Source organism: Buceros rhinoceros, unplaced genomic scaffold (genome assembly GCF_000710305.1).
Source record: "Buceros rhinoceros silvestris isolate BGI_N320 unplaced genomic scaffold, ASM71030v1 scaffold5730, whole genome shotgun sequence".
In the NCBI taxonomy this organism is placed as follows: Eukaryota; Metazoa; Chordata; class Aves; order Bucerotiformes; family Bucerotidae; genus Buceros; species Buceros rhinoceros.
Window position 1 is genome coordinate 45,916 of NW_010388899.1, and position 20,656 is coordinate 66,571.

At 43.9% G+C, this 20,656-nt stretch overlaps 1 protein-coding gene across 1 annotated transcript; it reads right to left on the minus strand.

Moving 5' to 3' along the window:
• Positions 1–1,031: 1,031 nt before the first annotated feature.
• On the minus strand, positions 1,032–20,261 carry LOC104489715 (cystathionine beta-synthase-like). Its single transcript, XM_010131915.1, has 16 exons — positions 20,220–20,261; positions 18,906–19,117; positions 18,206–18,312; positions 17,138–17,272; positions 14,459–14,538; positions 12,981–13,115; positions 12,382–12,451; positions 10,917–11,008; positions 9,930–10,055; positions 9,201–9,285; positions 8,907–9,012; positions 8,033–8,110; positions 7,176–7,310; positions 6,099–6,207; positions 2,763–2,847; positions 1,032–1,148 (listed from the first exon to the last, which is right to left on the minus strand). Exons 1-16 carry the CDS (start codon positions 20,259–20,261, stop codon positions 1,039–1,041), a joined length of 1,707 nt encoding a protein of 568 aa, XP_010130217.1. The 3' UTR covers positions 1,032–1,038.
• Between the last annotated feature and the right edge of the window lie 395 nt (positions 20,262–20,656).

A 20,656-nucleotide genomic window follows, 5' to 3' on the forward strand; every position in this document is an offset into this window, starting at 1 on the left:
GTGTACTCTTGACAGCACCAGTCAACACCATGTTTCCCAGTTTCTTCCAAGCTTGGCTACAGTGAATTCAATTAATTAAAAGAATTGAGTAGGGATTTTTCCCCTGGAATAAGACACTACAGTGCAGGAGCACTTGAACAGGACTTGAAAGGCAGATTACCTTCGGCTCTTCTAAAATAGGCATAAAAAGAAGCACTGAAAGATAAACGAGAGGGAGGGAAAGTAAGGGGAAGGTACCAGATGAAACAGTGGGATTTTCAAAAACCTTTAGGCAAGAAGCTCAATCTTACCTTTTAATCTTTTCATTTGTGCTTATTTATCAGGTTACAATTGGAAACAAAGAAAGGTCTGTCTTCACAGTGAAAGCTGGTGCACTGTGCAGAACTAGGTCACTAGTTTCTATTTGTCACTTCACTGTCAGGCTTCCACTCCAGTCAGTCTTTTCTCAAAGCAGCTGTTGAAACGAGCCAACTCCACCCTTAGAATTTATTCCTGGTTTAAACTGATGTCACCAAAAGGGAAAACCCTCTTTCTCCTCTCCATGCTCCAATACCGTTTTTGTCTCTACACAGGTATTATCTCACTTAACACCCTTGCACAAAAAGAAAAAAAATAAAACCAACATCTAACCCCAAAACTTTACAGAGCTCTCTTGGGCCTCTGCTTCAGTAACTCTTTATTTCAACACATTTTACGAATCCGAAACAGTGTTTTCGAAAGCCAGACTTTAGACATAACAAGTAAGGAACATACCAGTTAATTTAGGCAATATTTTTACGGATATATATATAGAGAGGTAAAAAAATAAATTGTCTTGACAAGAAATATTGTATAACCCGATTAAGAAACAAGTCTCCAGAAGCTGTGCAATTCAGCAAAATACACTGGCTTACTATGAACTGCTTATTATGAACCAAAAAACCAAAACACCGTAAGGACAGACCATTCTACCCAAGAAGTAAATCTGATTCTTTGCTGGAGATTGCAAAACGTTGTTGAAGAGGCTCCTCTTGAAGAGCCAGAAGAGGCCACTGGACTTCAGTTGGACTTCCTCTCCCGTTCTCGTGCAGTCACAAAGTTAAGCAAATCGATGGCTGTAACAATGCCAAACACCATCTGACGTTTACTGGCGGAACCGTCAGTGTGATCTACAGAAAAAAAGAAAGGATTCTGGCTTTAGGAGACAAAACCACACCATTCCACTTGCTTTAAACGGCACTGTTTGTAAAAGCCAGTGCCAATGCTCCCCCAGCTCCACGTGTCTGGGCCTGCTGGTGGAGCTGGTTATCACTGATGACCCTAGAAAAATGAGGGGGAACCCCAGTGGCATCTTGACCAACACAGGAGGTGTTGGCAAAGATTTTCACTTCAGAAAAGCTCCTCAACAGAAGGGATATAGAAACTGAAATATTATGGAAGAGAGGATAAGGATCCATCAGATTTATTTCTCTTGGCATGAAAATTCAAACAAAATCCTCTGTTACGAAGTTCCTCGTACATTAGTTTCTGTGGTTCTACTGAAGCAGCTGCAAACTGAAATTACCCTGTTTGAACCAGGGGCAACCAGGAGGACATGCAACACTACTATCTTCCTACAGCACCGTCAAACACAGAATTAGTATAAAAATCACACTACAACATTTTCCCACTTATATCCAAAAAACGGACTAACCATATAAGCACTGCTGCATTGAGAGCACGGGTTCCAATGATTTCTCAGTGTCAGCAATTTGACCTGGGAACCAAGTATCTGAGCGACCTCTGGCCCTTTATCTATGGTCTAAGCTCCCAGTTCCTAAATTCGGGCTGTACTGAGATGTTTAATCTACTCCTACACCCAGTTTGTTCAGCCAGCTGTATTGTCCTGCACTTTTTATTTACTCAGTCTTTGTTCCATTGCAAGCTTCAAGTGAGATTCTAGGTTTATAAAGAGTTAGTCAGCACAGAGTCAAGAGCACATCCTTACGGAGATTATCAGGAAAAAACCCCAAATTTGATGACTACTCTTCCTTTACAGTTACATTTATCTTACAGCTATCTCCATTGTATCTGGTGAGCCTTAATATTATTTTTAGTCTAGTTTCCCACTGTTTGTAGTTTTGCAAGTTGCCTGCTATAAGGAAGATAAAACAGGAAAAAATACTATTCACATGTAACAGCGACATACCCTAGCTTTGAAGATTTATGTAATCATTTCCATTTCGTAAAGAAGGCAGCGTAAAGAGTTTTGAGAAAAGCGGAGTTTGGAGGAAAAACATCAAATGAAGGGGAGTAAGTTATGAAAATAAACAGAAAGCTGTCTTGAGACGGTGATGTCGATGTTGACATCTGTATCTTACTAAATCTTACGAAGTTGTAACAAAGGCAAAAAAATTTATGGTTAACCTCGGACGCTTACTGTGATGGAACTGCTGGAAGTTGTATGACAGCAGTAGGAAGAAGCAAAGACCAGTTGTACTACAGGAGCTTATTGTTTAGCTTACTGCTACTGACAAAGCCACCGCACAGGGGACTAGGCTTAGGCATTCAGTTCTCCAAAAGCAAGTTTTGTTTGGTTAATAACAGTAAGTGAGGTTACCAATGGCTTTAATATTCAGTTTACGAGACAAAGCGCTAGAGTCTTACTAAGTGTTGGTAGCACATAGTTACACACACAAAAAGAGGATTTGGCTTCTTCAGAAACTGTTTAAAAACACACTTGTACTTGCTTCTTGTTACCACTCAGAAATTACTTCTTACAAAGTGCAGTACGTCATACTCACACTGAATTTGTTCATGAACCACTAGAGCAAAGTGGTCTATTTCCAGGATATGAGAGAGTTTCCCCAGGTTGTCTTTCAGGTTAATCTAAGGAGAGAGTTACAAAACCTAAATGAAACAGTCCTTTATACATTTAGTGATCGACAATCCCCATACACTTCGTGAAGTATTAAAAACAATACATCAGCACTTATATACTGCTCCTATCTGAAGTATACTAAAACATTAACAACTCAAGGCCAACTTAAAAGATCCATTTTCTTTGATCCTAATTTCCGAAACAGAACAAAAAAAATGAAGCGCTACATGAAGTTATTCCTTCTGTTTCTGTGAACATAATGAATATACTGAATATCTGAAAAATGATCAAGTGTTCCATGTGTCTAACAGAAGAAGTTACCATAAAGCTCATTATACTTGGTGATTTTGCTCTAGCAAGGCCGGGAAAAAGTGAGTGAATGAGGCTGCAAATCATTGTGGAAGTGACTGGGATCTGCAAAGGCAGCAGAGGAAGAGGAAAGACCAGACAAGTCAAAAACAAAACCAAGGATGAAGATTGCTCAGCTAACACTGTATTCAAGTGCAAATCAAGGAACTGAGCATAAGAATTCATTCTGAGTTTAGTTCAACTTTGCTGAGACTATACAAGAAAGCACCCTGGGATGACTTTGAAACGCTCAGTTCATCGCTTGCTGGAACAGTTTGAAAGAACGCATAAAACTTCCCACGTGCTTTAATGTATTAAGCAGCAGCAACAGGTCTACTAAGCAGGTCATTCTCCCCAGGTAACAGCAGCACTCGTGATCTGACACACTTTCATTGAATGGGATTTAAGGAATTTACAGCAATGAAAAGTCTTGCACTGCAGCTTAAAAAAGCCTTTACCCTGCAGGGAGCTCAGCTTGTGACTGAGGAATAAATGCCAAGCATGAGCAGCTGGGCTGCACTGGAACACAGAACTCTCATCCTCACACTGTGAGTTAAAAGGGGTCAAAAGGATTCCCAGCAGCCTGTGTTCAGGGGACCAGCAGACGACAGCGCATACCGAGCACTGAAGCACCAATCCCGAAGCTTGTGGGCCAGGCAAGGGGTGGGGGAAATCTGGTCCTACTGCCACACTGAGACAACTATCAGTCACCATCTACTGACCAGAAGTTTTGTGCAAATACATGGGCAAAGCCTAACTTTTGAACCGAAGTTCAAAGCTCACTGAAGGGTAGAGCCCCCGCCATCTGACTGTGTATAATCGATAAACCTGTCTTCAGGGACTGGGTAGGCTAAAGACGACCAGGACAAGCAGCCCATAGGCAGCATTGGGACAACTGTGAAGACATAAGTATGCTTTGAAGTGCTTAGTGAAAATTTAAGAGAACTCCCATGAGATTGTCACCTGTCTTACTACTGCTCATTCAAGCTCCCTAAAAAAATTTGTCCAAGAGTTTTCCCACATTTACGCTTTTTTTTTTTCAAACGTTCTAAGTCTTTAAGGCAATTAGCCTACGAACATGCTACCACACTACACATGACTGGGATCGCTTGTTTGGCTCTAAGGGCAAGCGACACGGCACTGCTCATGGCCCTACAAGTAAATTCTCTCCTCCCCCAGAAGCAGGCTCTGGCCCACCGGGGACACCAAGCCTTTTGTTGTTTAGCGGGGTGCTAACTGGTTTAGGATGCTAACCAAAATCAAACCAGGGAACAGGCTAACAATTAAACACTAGGTATAGCAACAAGAAAGAGTCAGAGACCGTGCCACAGCCCTATTTTCCAGTGAAGGCAGACAAGCCTTCTGCTAAGGCTACGTCTGCACCACATCTTACACATGTTGGTAGTTGCAAAGATTCTTTGGGGAAGAAAGGCTAAAAAGACCCCAAATCACTGGAACTAATACCTGACTCCACAAGAATGACTCTCCTCTCCACTCACTCACAGCACTTATTTGGATTAGCAAATTATTCCACGACTAGTGTTTCAAAGCCCTGGAGCACTATCCTACTGGAGGATCCTACTTTTAAAAAAGCTGTAACCGCTACTCTTCCATTCGAAAGAGAGCTTCCTATGCTGCCAAAAGACAGCTTTGCCTTGGTAGTCATAGGAAGATTACGGATGCACGCTGTGGTACAGATCCTAACCATGAGATATCCTAAGTCATTTCAGTGACACAGATGATCCCTTTTTCCAGTCCGACGAGTAAACAAGCCAAGTAAGGTTGACTGAAGTGGTAAGAAAAGCAAAACTCGCAATACTTCTGAGGTTATGTGCATTTAACCATGTTTCTCCATTAAATCATCAATTCAAAAGGAAAATAACCAGCGAACGATGTTTTTAGTTAGCATGCTAGCAATACCACCACTTTTGTGTCACTCCCCTTCCATCCTCCACCAAGAAAAAAGTCAGAGCTATAGAGAAGAGAAATGGTTAAACTGTTCTTCACCAAAGAAGTATGAGAAACGTCAAGCTGCCCATGGAAAAGAGCCACAATCTCAGAAGCAAAGAGGAATGTCTACTACATCTAACACCAGTGCAGCTACAGAACTGATTGCACACCACCAGCCCCAGAAACTCTTAAAGTGTCCAAGTGAGGGAGGACATGAACTAAGCAGTTTTGTTACGCACCACATTTCCACCTGATGCTTGATTTCCTATCTGGGAAGGAAAAAATGTATTTACATTTGTCCACAAAGAACTAGCATTCTTTTTCTCAACCTCAGGGACTTGGTGGTTTGTAGACTGAATGGAAACATCGAACATTCATCTGGAGTACAGCACCTCATCTACTATGAGACAGTGTTAAAACTAGAAGCCTGGTGAAAACTAGGTCAAGCCTTCCATGTTGAAAACAAAATCCTTTTTTCTGCAAGAAAAGCAAAGCAACAGCAACAACACCTATTTTAGAAGAGCACCCATACAGCTGGGAAGCTCTCGTATCCTAGCGTACTACATCGGATAGACAGGTGAAATTGGCCAAGATCAAAACTCACATATCTTGACAACATCAGCTTTCTGCAGCCATCCCCCTCTTTCAGCAAAGCTTCTCCCTGCCTCTTCCCTTGGATAGTTACATCATCACCCAGATTTGCAGCAGCATTTTTGGGGAAGGAGGAATGGACAAGCATGCTAGAAGAAAGCCTGTTGAAATAATGGAACAGCGCAAACCTGGGAACCATTGAGTGACCTCGGACAGAGCTTAGAGCATGCCTGTGCTCAGAAACAGCTGCTCTGCACGGTCCCAGGTAAACCTTACCCACCCTGATGCCACCGGAGTGTTAGAACTACCTACAGGTAGTACTTTAAACCAGAGAACCAGGAGTTGTGGAATATAGAATATACCTGCTTACCTGTTTAAACTGTTTGTAGATTACTTTGCTGACTTCATCAGAAGGCTGAACTTTTCCAGCAAGCAGCGAAGAAAGCATGTTACCCAGGGTAACCATGCCCAAAATCACCCTGGGGAAGAAGAGAGAGAAGATAGCGCTAAACCACACAAAAGCTTCAGGCGTTCCTGTAGATAAAAGCATCCACTCGCAGACAGCCTGGAGAAGGCAGTTCAGCTGTTTTGTGGAACAAAGCAACAGTACTGGTGATATACTGGGACTGTGTCTCTGCAGGGGACAAAAGCCAGTTCTCACAAGTTCTGGAGACTCCCACAGAAGTCAGCAGATCCTGTGGGTGCCTAGTCCTGAGCGTCAGGCTCTTGGTACCTCTAGGCCTTGCAACTGGAGAGATACGAATCCAAGAGAGCTTTTGAAAAGCACAGCTTCATTGTTTTACACCCCCATCTGTCCTTTTCAAAGGCGTGACAGGGCCAGAGACATGCTTGCCTCACATTTGCTCATTCCCCTTCTCTCTGCAAGGATGTTGTAAGGACCTGAGACAACTAATCCCTTGAGTTAGCACCACGGCTGAACAGTAACTGAGTAACTCTTCCATTATTCATCCCATCCTGCAGGAGACCTCCAGGGTAATAAGGCATACCAGCTTGCTGGGGACATTCTGGTTTATAGGGGTCATTAAAACATTGCACTATAATGTAGCATTCTAAAGAAACCGGGTGAAAGCTGCAGTGGAGACAGGTAGGTTTGCGGTGGTTTGTTTTAAATGTAATTTTTTGCTTTGTTAAGTTAAAAAACTTTTTAAAAAAACCAATGAACTTATCCCACAGAGACACACTGAGTAAGCATACCATAGTAATCATCAGAAGCTTATTATGTCAAGGGCAGGACACTCCTGGCATGACAACATATGAAGTCCAGTATTGGCGTGTTTAAGGCAACATTTCTGAACTGCATTACTCTAACTTGAAGAAAGATGAATGAGAGGGTTATTATGCTTCTAACAAGCACTTAAAAGGCATCCCTTGGGACCTGGTGAGAGAAATGATACATATGGATGAACAGTGATGTATGTGGACATACCCAGATTCATCAACAACGGGTACCTGGTCGAATCCCTTCTCCCGGAGAATTTCAACAGTCTTTGCACATGTAACAGTTGGAAGCACAGTCAAGGGAGCAGAGAGGCTTAGCTCCTGAACACTAATGTTCCACCACCTGGGAATGAAATAAAAACCAAACCCATACAAGTCTGATAGAGAGAACAGAACCAGCTCTGCATGTACAGAGGCCTTCGGCACTACAGGAATGACAGAGGGCTGCAAGGAAGAGTCAGGATTCAGCCAGAGTCAGGAAAGCTTCAAGGCTTTCAAGTTTTCTCCCCAATATCAGAAAGTCGCTGAAGTGTGAGAAGGCTTTAAGACCAAAACACTTTTCTTCACTTCACCTACTTTCTAGGATTACAGATAGTTAGTGGAGAGTACTAATCTCTCTCATCTTATTATTTCTATCTTACACAGAAAATTCTGTGCTACTACTAAAAGAGCTAGCCATATTTACAGACAGTATAGGGAGCAATTTAGGGAAGCTCTCCCTCCACCTATATAGACTTGCAGTGCTTTGCACTCAAGAACTCTGATCTCAGAAGCGTTCTTTGTAAACTACTTTTTCATTTTAGATGCAACTCTTTTCATTAAAAAAAGCAATTAAGAAAATCATTAAGTACGAAGTTTTCTTCCGCTGCCATGTAACTCCAAGCAGGAAATCAACTAATTTAAGCAGATTTGATCAATAAGTGCAATCATACATCAACACAATAGCATGAAAGATAAGCAAAATCAAAGGAAGTGGTGTAAATTGAAATGAGCTTTGAATTAGCAACTGCCATAAAGTCGATGGAACAGACTCATGAAAATCCAAAAAGGAACTGATGTGCTTACCAAGGTTTATTGACAAGGTCGTCGTCGTCTTTCATGAACCCTTTCTGAATCATCCATTTGTCGCTCAAGAACTTGGTCCTGGGAGGCATCCGGAAGTGAAAAGCTCATTAGCAGGCTGAACACCTGACAGCAACCCTAACAGAGACAACTATTAACAGCTCTCTACCACTAACAACTAAAGCGTAATTGAAAAGATGCTGTCATTTGCCATCTAAGCTTACCAGCCAGGGAGACTGAGAAGAAACACTCATAGGAAGAAATTCCATAGGAAACAAAATTTTGACTACATCAGTCCCTTGAAATGCAATAGAGACACCGCCTGGAACAGAGACGTGCCAGCCTGTACTCGGGCAAGGTCTGTCTGCAGTTTCTAGTCGTCTAGTACTGTGTTGGATGCAACAGAAGTCAAGAAACACAGCTAAAAGCATCATGTTTTGGGATATGTTTCAATGCGATAGGAGAGCCCTAACTTCTCAGCACACCTCAAAGCCCTCGCACTCACCGCAGCACTGGCTGCTGCTACAGTGGTGCTGTGTTCTGCTGGGGACACAGGCAGAGAGAGCAGACTCTCCCAATACCAACGGTCCCCAACAAATCAAATAGTGAAAGCAAGCCTTTTCCTGCGAAAGATGCTAACCAGTGACGGTTACATACTGAAGTCAGACACAAGCTGGAGGTTAGTTTTCAGAGTGCTAAGTTTGTTTCTACTCCACGTCAGACCCTTTCTAGATACTCTCAAAAGTTATACCCCAAACACACTCCTTGCTTGAGCAACTGGGTGCTACAGAAGCACGTATCCAACTCGCCACTGCTCTGAGGAGATCTGAGGGACTGCCTCAGCCTTTTCCCAAAGAGAAAACAAGCAGGTTCTTACATGTAGTTCCTGATAGAGTCAGGGAGGATTACAACACAGCGCTGACCTTCCTTCAGCTCTTTAGCTGCCTTCAAAGCTACAGACATGGCACTGCCTGAGCTGCCACCTGCCAAAATACAGATCAGAGGCAAAATGTCAAACCTAAGTAAATGAAAGAGAGGAGGAGAGACAGTAGAGAAGCCCAGGGTGAGGAAGACCGTTTCCGAAGTGGAAGGATGTCTCAATGACCTGCTCAAGGCTTCAGCCACCCACATACTATTCAAAGAAACCCAAAGGATTCGCATTTGCTCTTACCACACAGCAGTCCTTCCTCTCGGATCAGCATGCGTGCTAAAGCAAAGGACTCCTCATCGTTGCTCTTGTACCACTGGTCCACTGCCTGGGAAGGAAGACAGAAATAGGGGTCTCTTTAAATGAAGGAGGATAAGAGACCTACACAACTAGTGTAAATTCAACCCATGCTCTTTGAGGTAACAGCTGCTCCGCTGAGATGTGTGCCTGGGTTTCCATCCTCCAAATGCCAAGTGTTTTCGTTTTCGGGTTTTTTTTTTTCCGAGGTAAAACGATTGCATTAGCACAACATTAGCATTAGCATTTCCTTATTGAAACCTTGCTTGAGAACAAGCCACAGAGAGCATCAAATAGGTTTCCCCCCACCTCGGAGGGCTTCCCAGGGACATGGGCTCTGTTCAGGACATAGTCATACCACTTCTTCTGGCCAAGAGGGGCTGGGGTGCTTGTTGGTTTCTTTTGTTTTCTTTAAAAGTACTGTGTTGTAGCAAAAAAGTTATTTTCTCACAGCATTTTGACCTAGCATTGTAAAACAAATGTGGCCAGTGCAGAAGCCTCCCAAGGTCTGCTCTTGCCGATGGAAAGAAGAGGAAGAGTTCTGCCTGCTACCCTACCTGCCCCTCCCCGCCCTTTCAGCTCAACTAAGTACTTCCAAGTTTTTCTTCCACCTTTCACCTCACTTCTGTATCCCAGCAAAGGGCAAAGGGCAGTAAATCAGGAAGCATGACTTACAGATCTATCCAATACTGTGGGGACAAAATCATATCCGATTCCTTCCACTTCATACGTTGTCTTGTCAGTCTTGTTCAGTTCTTCTGGTGTTGCAAGGATGGAGCCTTCAGGATCAACACCTATAATCTGGAGAAGCAGTTTCCACTTTGGCTACCATAACACGCTGCTTTTAAGACATTTACTCCTAAGTGTTGGCCTCGCTACAGCCGTTGGTGTCAGACTGGCTGCATACACAGCTAAGCTAACAGCAACCTAGTCTCCTATTCATTTCTTCTTGGCAACATTCACCTCCCCTGTGTGCAGAACACTTTGCTGCTTCTGGCCCCGTGACAACCCATCCTGTCTCCTCTGGCTGTGGACACTAAGTGAGGGGCACCACTTGTTCTACATGGGTTTTGCTTGATTAAACAGGAGACAGGGTTTCCTTGAGACAAGACTGTCCTCATTCACATGGCAGGCATCATTACAGCCAATACTTTGTGCCAGGTGTAAGCAGATAAGTTTTATTTCGTTTACCATTCCCTGTCTATGCAGTAAAATATTCTTGGCTGAAACACGATACCAGCTTCTGTGAGAAAACCTAATATAGCACACAGGTAGACACACAGGTTTGTGTGTGCAGGGAAAATTTCTCTGGGTAAAACCTCGGCAGCTCCAGGCAAGCTTGTGAAGGCACAGTCAGAGAGGCAACACAAGGCTGCAGTCACACCAGAGAAGGCAGTTGCTCAGACACCCCATGAACGGATCCAAGGGACAGTTTTCATCTGCTGAGCCATACCTGAACTCTGGTCACCAGTGAGAACAGAGAATGATGATTGCAGACAGTCTGAAAAACCTTTCTTTGCTGCTCACAACTACCTTCTAACTGAGAGCATCCAAGAGTTTCCCACAGAGACAGAGGGCAGATGTGCAAGAACTGGGACATGCCAAGTGAAGCAGTTTGAGATTCACCCCACTAAAGAGAAACGCTTTAGGCTTGTCACTTACTTTGCAACCTGGACACTTCTCCTTTAGCTTTCTGGAGATGCCAGTGATAGTACCTCCTGTGCCAGCCCCAGCCACCAGCATGTCTAGTTTTCCTGTTTAAAAGTGAGGGAGAGAAGGCAGTTGTGAAATCTGTCCCAGAATGATGGTTTACAAATTCACTTAAATCTAAGTATGGATTTTCTTTAACAAAATCGAGCAAGATAAGGCTCTTTGCTTCCTGAGAGCTGTGTTATGAGACCTACCTTGAGACCACCTTGCTCAATCTCCATTTACTTCAACAGTGGTTTTGAAATGTCCGGGTATTAATTGAGAGAGTTACTCATGAGAGAACTACTCTCTCATTTTCACATGAAGAATACTGTTCTGGTCATGAGCACCCAGAGTGAGTGCAGGTATGATAGTTCATTCTCCTGTCATCCCCTATAGCTTCAACGGTGCATCCACATGACAGCTTTGGTAATAAAAAATAGTTTTTAAAAGGTCACTAATTCACACACAAAACCAAATGCTTACCAGTCAAAAGAACACCACTCCTCCAAGCAGGGGTATCAGCTCAGTAATAACTAAGCAGTGCCTGGCCTATGAGGAAAAGTAAATACAAACAAGAAGCCTAAAGCTGGAACTCACCTAGACTCTCGTTTGGTGGTATGGCAGTTTGTTAAAGTATACTCATTTTACTTAAAACTTTAAGAAAGTTTTCGACAAAGACAAGCCAAATCCTCCGAACCGCTAGAGTTACTCTTGAGGGGGAGAAGAGCAGCCCTTCACATGGTCCTCACCTTCATGAGAAGGAATTTAATAGCCAATTTTCTTATTAGAAGGTCCCACTGGAAACTGTGCTGTTTTAAAAGGCAGGTCGGTATCCTCCTGTATTACTTCCCTCTACCACCTGTGGCAGATGCCTGTATGGTAGGCTGCAGCATCCCACTGAATGCCTCCAACAGCTCTCAAACCAATTCCTCAGCAGGGTGAGTTAGCCCTGCTAAAGCTCTCTGCTGCCACAGCTCAGTCACTTCTGGTACTCCAACTCTGTTGTCTAGAGCTAATGTAGAAGAGAACCCTGCAGAGTAAAAAGATCTTACAGATCTCTGCAACACAGAGCAATCTGTACTCCTGAGAATTCCTAACTGCAGAAGCTGGCAGAGTACTGGAGTATTTTGTCTTTCATACCAGTCTACTTAAGGCTTTTTTTTTTAAAGATACCTTCAGCTTCACTGCTTTCTCCACCTCAGCATAAGCAGAGAACTCTAAAAAACAAAGCACTCTTCTTGAATGGAGAAAAAATTTCATTACCGTAACTACTGAAACAAGGTAATTCTCTAATGAGACACAGCATATATACGGGATTTGCTGTATCTAGATCCGTGCATTTCTCACCCACCTCAGGTCTCATTCTCCCAGTACCTAGCAGTAAGAGAACACTAGGGACTCAACAAAGAGAGGGTTAGCAGGAGAGCAAACATACCTTCACACTGCTGCAGGATCTCTTCAGCTGTGGTGTCATAGTGTGTCAGGGGGTTGCTGGCATTACGGTACTATATCGAAAGACAGAATTAAGTAGACCAGAAAGACAAAATTCACATTGTGAGGCATTTCAAGAACATGACAAACATTCTCCAAGCCCCACAACAGCTACCCTTTCCAGACTCTGTATTATCAGCTGGATGCTAGGCTGAATGCTCAAGGAGAGACAAAGCGTGACCTTAATTTAAGTGACCTAATTTAAGAGTGCCAGCATCCTCCAACACCAAGATCAGTCCAATCTGTTGCATGTTTTGTTTAGGAGTATGACCCTTGCACCCCTTCTTCCACACAGGACTGCCAGTTCAGTGGAAAAATCCACCCACACGTTCTGCTGTTTCTGCAACTACAGGTTCGTTGCTGCCCTCTAGTGACTACGAAAACTTGCTACCCTACAGCATGGCCATTGCTCCACTGCAACCTGGGACAACTTTTCCTCCAGAGACACAGTACAACCCGAACAGTCAACCACGGACATTAAGAAAAAAGGTTGCAATACCTCCTCCCATGCTACACCTGCATCTCTGACACCTTGGCTCTTACCTGGTCTAGTATGTGCGCATTGGGGATTTCATTCTTCAGTCTCCATGCTACTCCCACGTGAGATTCAGGAGAATCAAATCTGGCAGTAGTCGGCGTCCTCACGATCTCAGCACCCAGAGCTCTCAGGACATCCACCTGTAGCAAATAAAGGTGGTCACAAAACCCCAAAACACTCTCCCAGTAGAGAGACTTCACTGAGATGCAGGTGAAAGAAAACATCTTCCCTTTTACCTGGTCTGCAATAGTCTACTCAGTGGTTCTCATGAGCCCCACCCTCACATCACTGAGCCACAGATCCAAATCCTTAAAGTCCTTTGGACTTAACTACGCTTTACCTTGCAGCTAGACATCAAATTCCTGTTTCTATCGCAGGCCTTCACAGTCCCTGTAGGGACTACTACTACTGAATGAGAACTCTCATTCTATTCTCTCATTATTATTTGAATGAGAACTCTCACTCAAATAACCATCTCCTTTCGTGCCGATCACATATGCTCTGCACTCCAACAGTGTTATAGTCCAGTATTTTATGTTTAAATGCAAGTTTTGTATATTAACCTCCTCCTTTGTACGCAGGCAGCAAAGGAGATCCTCCAGGGCCCTATGCACCATTCAACTGCTACAAGGGCAAGAAAGTTTATGACACTGAGCTAAGGCAAAGCCCGTCTTCAGAGCAGACAGAGGTCTTTGACACTGCATGGCACATGGCAACGGCCATGTGGTTCCTCTCCCTCCAGAGCAGATAAGAGTAAGCAATGGGTATAAGCCTTCAGGGGACGCTGTTCTCATTTGTGCTGCTGCCTTTCCACTGGAATACTGGAATTATTTGAACTGAGGTAAGTGGTTTTGGTGACAGCAATTTGCTGCCTCAGCTGTGAAACACAGGGGAGCTCTTCTCTACTTTCTTCTCTCCATTTGGCTGCAGGTGTAGCACCATGGAACAGGGCTTGCTCTAGAGCCAGATGTTTTGCGCTTTCCATAGTGAACGTAAGCAGGCGTTACTCAGGTAGCTTTTCCTTTCCCTTTGTTGCTGTGGCTGACACAACTCAGATGCTTGCCAACACACCTCAGTGTAACTTGAGGATCTCAACAGGTTCCCTCGCAGCCTTGCTCAGCCCAGTACAGTACAGCATATTCAAAGCTTCAGCATTGCCTTCCCTTGTCCTCCTTTGCTCAGTGACCAACAGCTAACCCAGGGGCAGGTAAATCTCAAGTTTCCTTCACAATTCTATTTACAACAGTTGTGACAGTTTTCCAAGTGACAATGCTGTGGAGGCAAGTCTTAAACACATTTCTGGCCATGGCTAACCAGCCTGGATTTCTCTGAGCACTGACACTAGGCCCTCAGCAGGGCCATGATTTGGAGGCCAAGAATCCCCCACTTCCGTTGCTGAAGCCACAGAACTCATCTGCATCAAGGAGCCTGCAAGTGCAAACATGCTTATTTATTAATTCTTGAAAATAAAAACAGATCTGACCTTCTCCATGCTCATTTTCTCTGGCATCACAATGATACAGCGGTAACCCTTCACTGCTGCAGCCAAGGCCAGCCCAATTCCTGGAAGCGAGCAAAGACATGTAGAGCACACAGCGAGGAGCGACAAAGAACAAAACCCCAATGCTAGCTTCGGCATGTCCTGGCTTTAATCAGACTTTCACCTGAGGCTCAAGCACAGTGTCTTTAGAGAGGCGGCAAAAGGAACATTTCTGGCTACTGATGGCAACCAGATTTACAGATGCTGGTAGTTCTCTGAGGATCACGGCCAACAGGAAGTTTAGCCACGGATGAGGAAACTTAGATGCAAACTGCTAGCTTTACCACATGCACATCACCTCCCTCCTGTCTCACCACTTCATCTTTACAGAAGTAATTTGGGAATGAGCTTTAAGCCAAAGATGACTACAGCAATAACAACACTCTTCTGTCAGAAGAGTATTAGAGCCCTGTTGGCTCACTTCTGCATTAAACCCCTAGTTTGCAATGTGCCAAAACAAAGTTCATCTTAGAAAGACATGATTTAGATGCTGCGTGTGATTGAGTTTCCAATGCACTACGTCAGCTTGCTACCACAGTGAAGTACCTCAACTGTTAGAGACAGACACCTCATTTCTAATTTAAAAATCTGCACTTCCAGCCTGATTTCTGCCTTCCAGCTTGTCATTATCTGCCTACCTGAAAAGGTCAGGAGTGCCTTCCCCATAGATGAAAAGCTTACACCTGTTATCAGATCACCTCTCTGCTGGATAAGCTAAGCAGATCAAGCGAGTTGATATGCGTCTGGGGTCGAACTGGGTGGCACCTACCCTGTCGTTTTGGGTAGGTACGGTACCAACACATGCCCATGACAGTGCCTCACAGGCAGTTCACCCTAGGCAGAGACTTGCTTGTTCAATGCTGGCACTGCTTCTACATGGTGATGGGTTGTGTAGAGGTAAAACAAAAACCAAACAAACCAACTTTCACTGTTCCGTAAGAGAATTATAACTCACACCTCAAATAATTTAAGCAGTGTTTAAATATTTGGGGGGGGAGGCAAAACTTTTTACATTTCATTATAGACAAATATGAATGCACAAATCAAAAAAAAAAAAGATGGCAAAGACCTCACTGGAAAGACTGAGAAGTCTGAAAAGACTCACTAAAAAGACTGAAGAGAAGCCATCCAGCACTCTTCATTACAGTTTGTGATAAAAAAAGCATTTTGAGATCTGAACTCTAACACTTTGTACTTTCTGCTACTGACTCTAAATGCAGCAAGCACCAAAACAGGACTTGAGCTGAGGGAGAAGTGGGGTGCAGAGAGGACAAAATATAACACATTAGCTCTCACATTTAACATATCCAGTAGCTCTGAGCAACAGCCTAGAGCAAAAGCCAGTTCTCTCAGGTTGCTGTCTGCCCTGGTCTTTGCTTTTACATGAAAGGAGACAGCTTTCCAAAATAATTGTCCCGTATCTCCTTCAGTTCTGCCTTCTTTCTAAGTTTTGGATTCTACGACAAGGAGAATCATTAATCAGGCACTGACTCAGAAAGCAGGATATCATAGTACGGCCTCAGATACCGAAGAAATGTAATATATACGGATATTCTACACTACATGCCATTGTTCAGACACTAGGGCTTTGGTTGCACTGCTCCCCCCGCAGAGCACCTGCTGAGCAAATGTCAACAGAGACAACCTCCCAGTTTTCTGCTGAAGGCAGGGGAACTAGTCACAACCACCTCATCATTCCAGTCTCTCCACTAACAAAGGCTGGACTGGATCACAAGAACAAAGATCTGCCTGGTCTGTGTCTGTTGGAAGACAAGAGTGGATGGTTGCCCAGGAAAGAGTTTCAAAACAGGACAAGACACCTCTCCAGAACACATCAGGCAGGGACATAGCTTGCAGCTTAGCTCAGGAACCTCCTCAGAGGAGGCAGTATATTAAACTGGTTCAAGGGGGAATATTCCAGGTATGTTTACTCCCCACCAGCAGAGCAGCTTAACAGAAGTACAACAGCCATGACACAGGAGCCCGAGTTAACTCCAGTCTGCTTGGATCTCAGATGCTCTGCCCTGGCTGCTGCTGGCTGTTCCTTCCTCCAGCCCTCCAAGGAAAAAACGCTGACCCAAGTGGAATCTGTTGAAAATCTAAGTGTGCGAGGGCTGTGTTAGCAGATAGTGCCATAGGGATGCAACTTATCTCCAATCTCAGCTGCACCACATAACAAAGGCTGTTTCTCAAAACCAGGCCCGCTCACCTGACAGAGTGTAGGAACAAGGACCGTGGAACTTCCCAAACAGAAGGGGAAGATCCAGATTCACATCAGTCTTTTGAGGCTTGATTTCCAAAAATTTCAGTCAGACTTTAATTGTTGAATAGGAGCTGAAGACCCTAGTGAATCCAGCCTAACACTTCTTTTCTTTTAAAGCAAAAAGTCCCTGCAAATTTAGCAAACCTCCTTCCCAGCTGTTCTGGTCAGCACAGCACACTGTGGAATGGTTCCTTGCAGAAGATGAAAAGGCACTGCTCACTACACCGTTGAGGCAGGAAGATATTCCCTTTCCTCCTTGGACAGGCATCCTCCGTGCTCCAATCTCAAGGCTGCCTCTTCCAGGAAAACTATCACAGCAATCTTCCCCAGAGTTTGCTATGGTCTCTCCATCCCCCTACCTGTGTTTCCAGAGGTTGGTTCTATGATTGTGTCCCCAGGCTTCAAGATCCCAGCCTTCTCAGCATCCTCTACCATCCTCAGGCTGATACGGTCCTTCACGCTGCCCCCAGCATTGAAGAACTCACATTTTGCCACTGGAAACAAACAAACGAAGCAGAGTTGTTAAACAGCTGCTGATCTCTAACATATCTGCAAGAGAACTCTGTTAACATGCCTGACTAATTCACCTCCCTACTTTACACCACAAGAGATGGGTTCAGAGAATCTTCACTGTTACAGGTCACAGTAACACAGCAAGTTTGGTACTCGATACTGGCCACAGAAGTCAGGAAACCACACTCTGCCAGTCTCCTCAAAATCTGACCTGTCCTTTCATCTTTCCTCTTTATTACAGCCCAGCCAATAGTGTAAAAAGCCCCAGGGTTCTTCCAGTGCAATGGCACGGGGGAAGACAAGCCTACAAACATGCCCTTGCCTTTTCCCTGCTACATTCTCCAGCCCAAGAGTTTCTGGTCAAACTGGAAATTTCTCCCCTTGTTCAGCCTACACTTTCACTTGAGTTCTCCCAGAATTAATCCCTTTAACGGTGTCACACACCACCTTTCACAGCCTCCAGCTATCACCAATATGGCTGGCTTTTAAAAATGAAAAATACTCAGTAAACAGTTTGATCCCTTTCATCATTTTCAGCGACCTTCAGTGGTACTTGTAGCTCTGCCTTTTACACACACTGATGCATACTCTGAAAATGAGCAGTCAAAAACTTCATACAACTTTTTAAAAATTAAAAGAATACTTTATATCTATATAAAGAGTTTTCCTTTTTCTACAGAAATGGAAAAGCTGCAGGAAATGGCCTCATGAAGTACCAACTGAAAGATGTTTTAGATGACTAAATCCTAAAAATCTGAAAATCTGCCAAAGAAAAAGAGGAATTTTTCTCACCGTTTTCTACAGGGTACTTGCACTCCTCCTTTGCCCAGGTTACATGACACTACTAACCAGGACCACACAAGTTTCTGAAACAGTGTTTCTTATTTTGATTTTCTGCCTGCGGGAGTACTCACAGAGTTCACACTTGAGCCCATACTGCTTCCCAATCTTGTTGATTCGCACCATGGGTGTATTGCCAACTTTATTCAGGATGCTTGGCATGATTTTCAGAGGCTCTGGCCTGGTACACATATAAAAAAAGTCAGTGTATTCACAGAAGGGACAACAGGCAGGTCACACAAAAACAACACAGCATTTCTGATGCTTTTTACTTCAACCCGCTTTCTCCCTCCCCTTTACCCACTTAGTTATTTTGGGTATTTTGGTCTAAAACAATGTCCATTGGATACAAATTCACAAAACATCAGGTCTTTGTTGCAAAACAAGGATTTATCAGACATCGAGCCAAGTGCTGAGGCAAGAATGAAGTGCTCTGCACTTTCTCCTGGCGTGAACTAGCTTAGCACTGCTTAGAGTCAGCTATTTTACAAGCAAAAGGCATTAACTGTGCAATCTTTTGCCTAGTCAGGAAACTGCTTGCCAGGTTATTTAAAATAAGTTAGTTCCAGTCCACGTAGTTTCACATCTTTGGTGCAAGGCCCTTTGTATGCTTAATTTGGGTTCTTAGCTTTGTTTATACAAGGAAATTAAGAAACACCAGCATAAGCACATGCTAAACAAAATCAATCGTAATTAGTTATATTTTGTTAAATACATGCAGCTCTCAGGGGACTTGGATTAGCGCTACACTGAAAATCAGCAGTTAATACTTACAGAGTGGTGTGACGATGCGGGGAGGCAGAGAGGGGTACTCCAAGCTTCCACGTGCATTTGCTGGGTGTATCAGGGCGGATCCACTCCATTTCCTTCTCATTAGCCTTGCAGTTCTCATTGTCCACCCCACCAGGGGTAAAATACTTGGTAGGTGCATGAGGGCACAAGTTTGTATCTGGCTTCTTCCGAGAAGGAAGTGTAGGCACTTCATCCTGGGGCATGGGGGGGAAGGAAAGAATAAATTTTTTAAAAGAGACAGAAAAAAGAGGGAGGCAAAAAAACCCCCAAATAACCAAACCAGAAAGTGATTCATGTGTCCTGCTGTAATGAGGTCAGAGCATCTTTTGAGACTATTGAAGTTGTTCAAGTTCTGCACCGTGGAAAATCACCCATTCACATCATTTGCACACCCCCCCCCGCCACCCCCCATAACAGCTAAAAATCAGGTTTCTAGTAAGTCCTTATTCTTGTCTCTGTCCCTTCACTTCTTGTGAGAGAAGAGACTTCTTGTCTCTTCCCTTCAGCATGCAGTTCTGAGTTCTTCTGTCTGAACAGAAACTACCCTTGTGGCAATTTTCAAGAAACCAGTATTGCCTTTAAGATAAAAGGGGCAATGCCAACAAGCAGCTTCTAACACCCAAGAACGGGTTCTGCCACTGACTACAGGAGATCCTGTCACAGGTATTAGAGGAGAGACCATAGTAGTCTCAGTCCAACAAATCGCATCCTCAAGTATCGCAGTCTTGTTTTTGTTGTGACATTGAAAAATGTCACAACATATGGGTATTTTAAAGGTCACATGATGTTTCCATAGTACTGTAAAGATGGGAAAGCATTTCAGCATAATTTTGATTTCCCAAATCCTTGTCACCAAAATTAGATTCTTGCCCTGCACCACTGAGTGCAAAAGCTCACCACAGTGCCCCACGTGAAGATAACTTCAACACACTGAAGTCTGTGCTTACTGTAACTAGCCTCCATAAATACCAAGAGAACAAGAGGACTAGTCTCATGGGAGACACCTCTCCCACACCAAAAAACACGTCTCTGAAAGAAAACCTCTCCGTTCCAAGCAGAGAGAAACAAGAGTAAGACTACTTGGTGACTAACTAGAAAATGGTGCCGAAAGATTTTGCATTGCCACTTGCAGTCATGAAGGAGAACTCTTCCAGAACGGCAGCTGGTGTCAACAGCGCCTACCTCCACAGCATTCCAGCAAAAAACCCAGAAATACCTCCAAAACCAGATAAGGCTTTCCCAAATTCTGGAGACAGAAAAACAGGCAAACAGTATTCCTCAAAGACCCGTGAGTACCTTAGACACAGCAACTGGTCTTTCTGACATGAGCTTCGACATGTTCTTTGGTGAAGGTGATGGCAGAGTAGACTGGACTTTCTTCAGGAGACCAAGTACTGTGGGTCACGAGACTGGAATCCTCTTCAAAGCTGTAGATCGTGCAAATTAGAAAACTATCAGGAAATAATCTATCATAGGAGCAAGACACACCCCCCACTTTCATAGGGAAACAAAAAAAAAAAAAGCAGCTGTAAAACAAAGAGAAGATGACTTGTATAAACTGGATTAAAAAAGATGCATGTCATATTGCGCAAGACCAACGGAGGATTATCCTAACCCCCTTCTTCCCACACTACCTAATCTTCCCTCTGCCCTCCATATCTCAGATACAGTGAAGTAGGCAGAAAACTCCTCTAAGGGACTGTCCGCAATTCCGTAAGTTTGAGAGCCACACA

Excerpts from the sequence above, each read along its gene's own strand:
- LOC104489715 (XM_010131915.1), bottom strand. The coding sequence starts at position 20,261 with ATGTCGAAGCTCATGTCAGAAAGACCAGTTGCTGTGTCTAAG. Across the intron at positions 14,539-17,137 it reads ACCAACCTCTGGAAACACAG|GAATTGGGCTGGCCTTGGCT; the intron begins GTAGGGGGATGG and ends GCTCGCTTCCAG. Across the intron at positions 12,452-12,980 it reads ATGCGCACATACTAGACCAG|TACCGTAATGCCAGCAACCC; the intron begins GTAAGAGCCAAG and ends CTTTCGATATAG.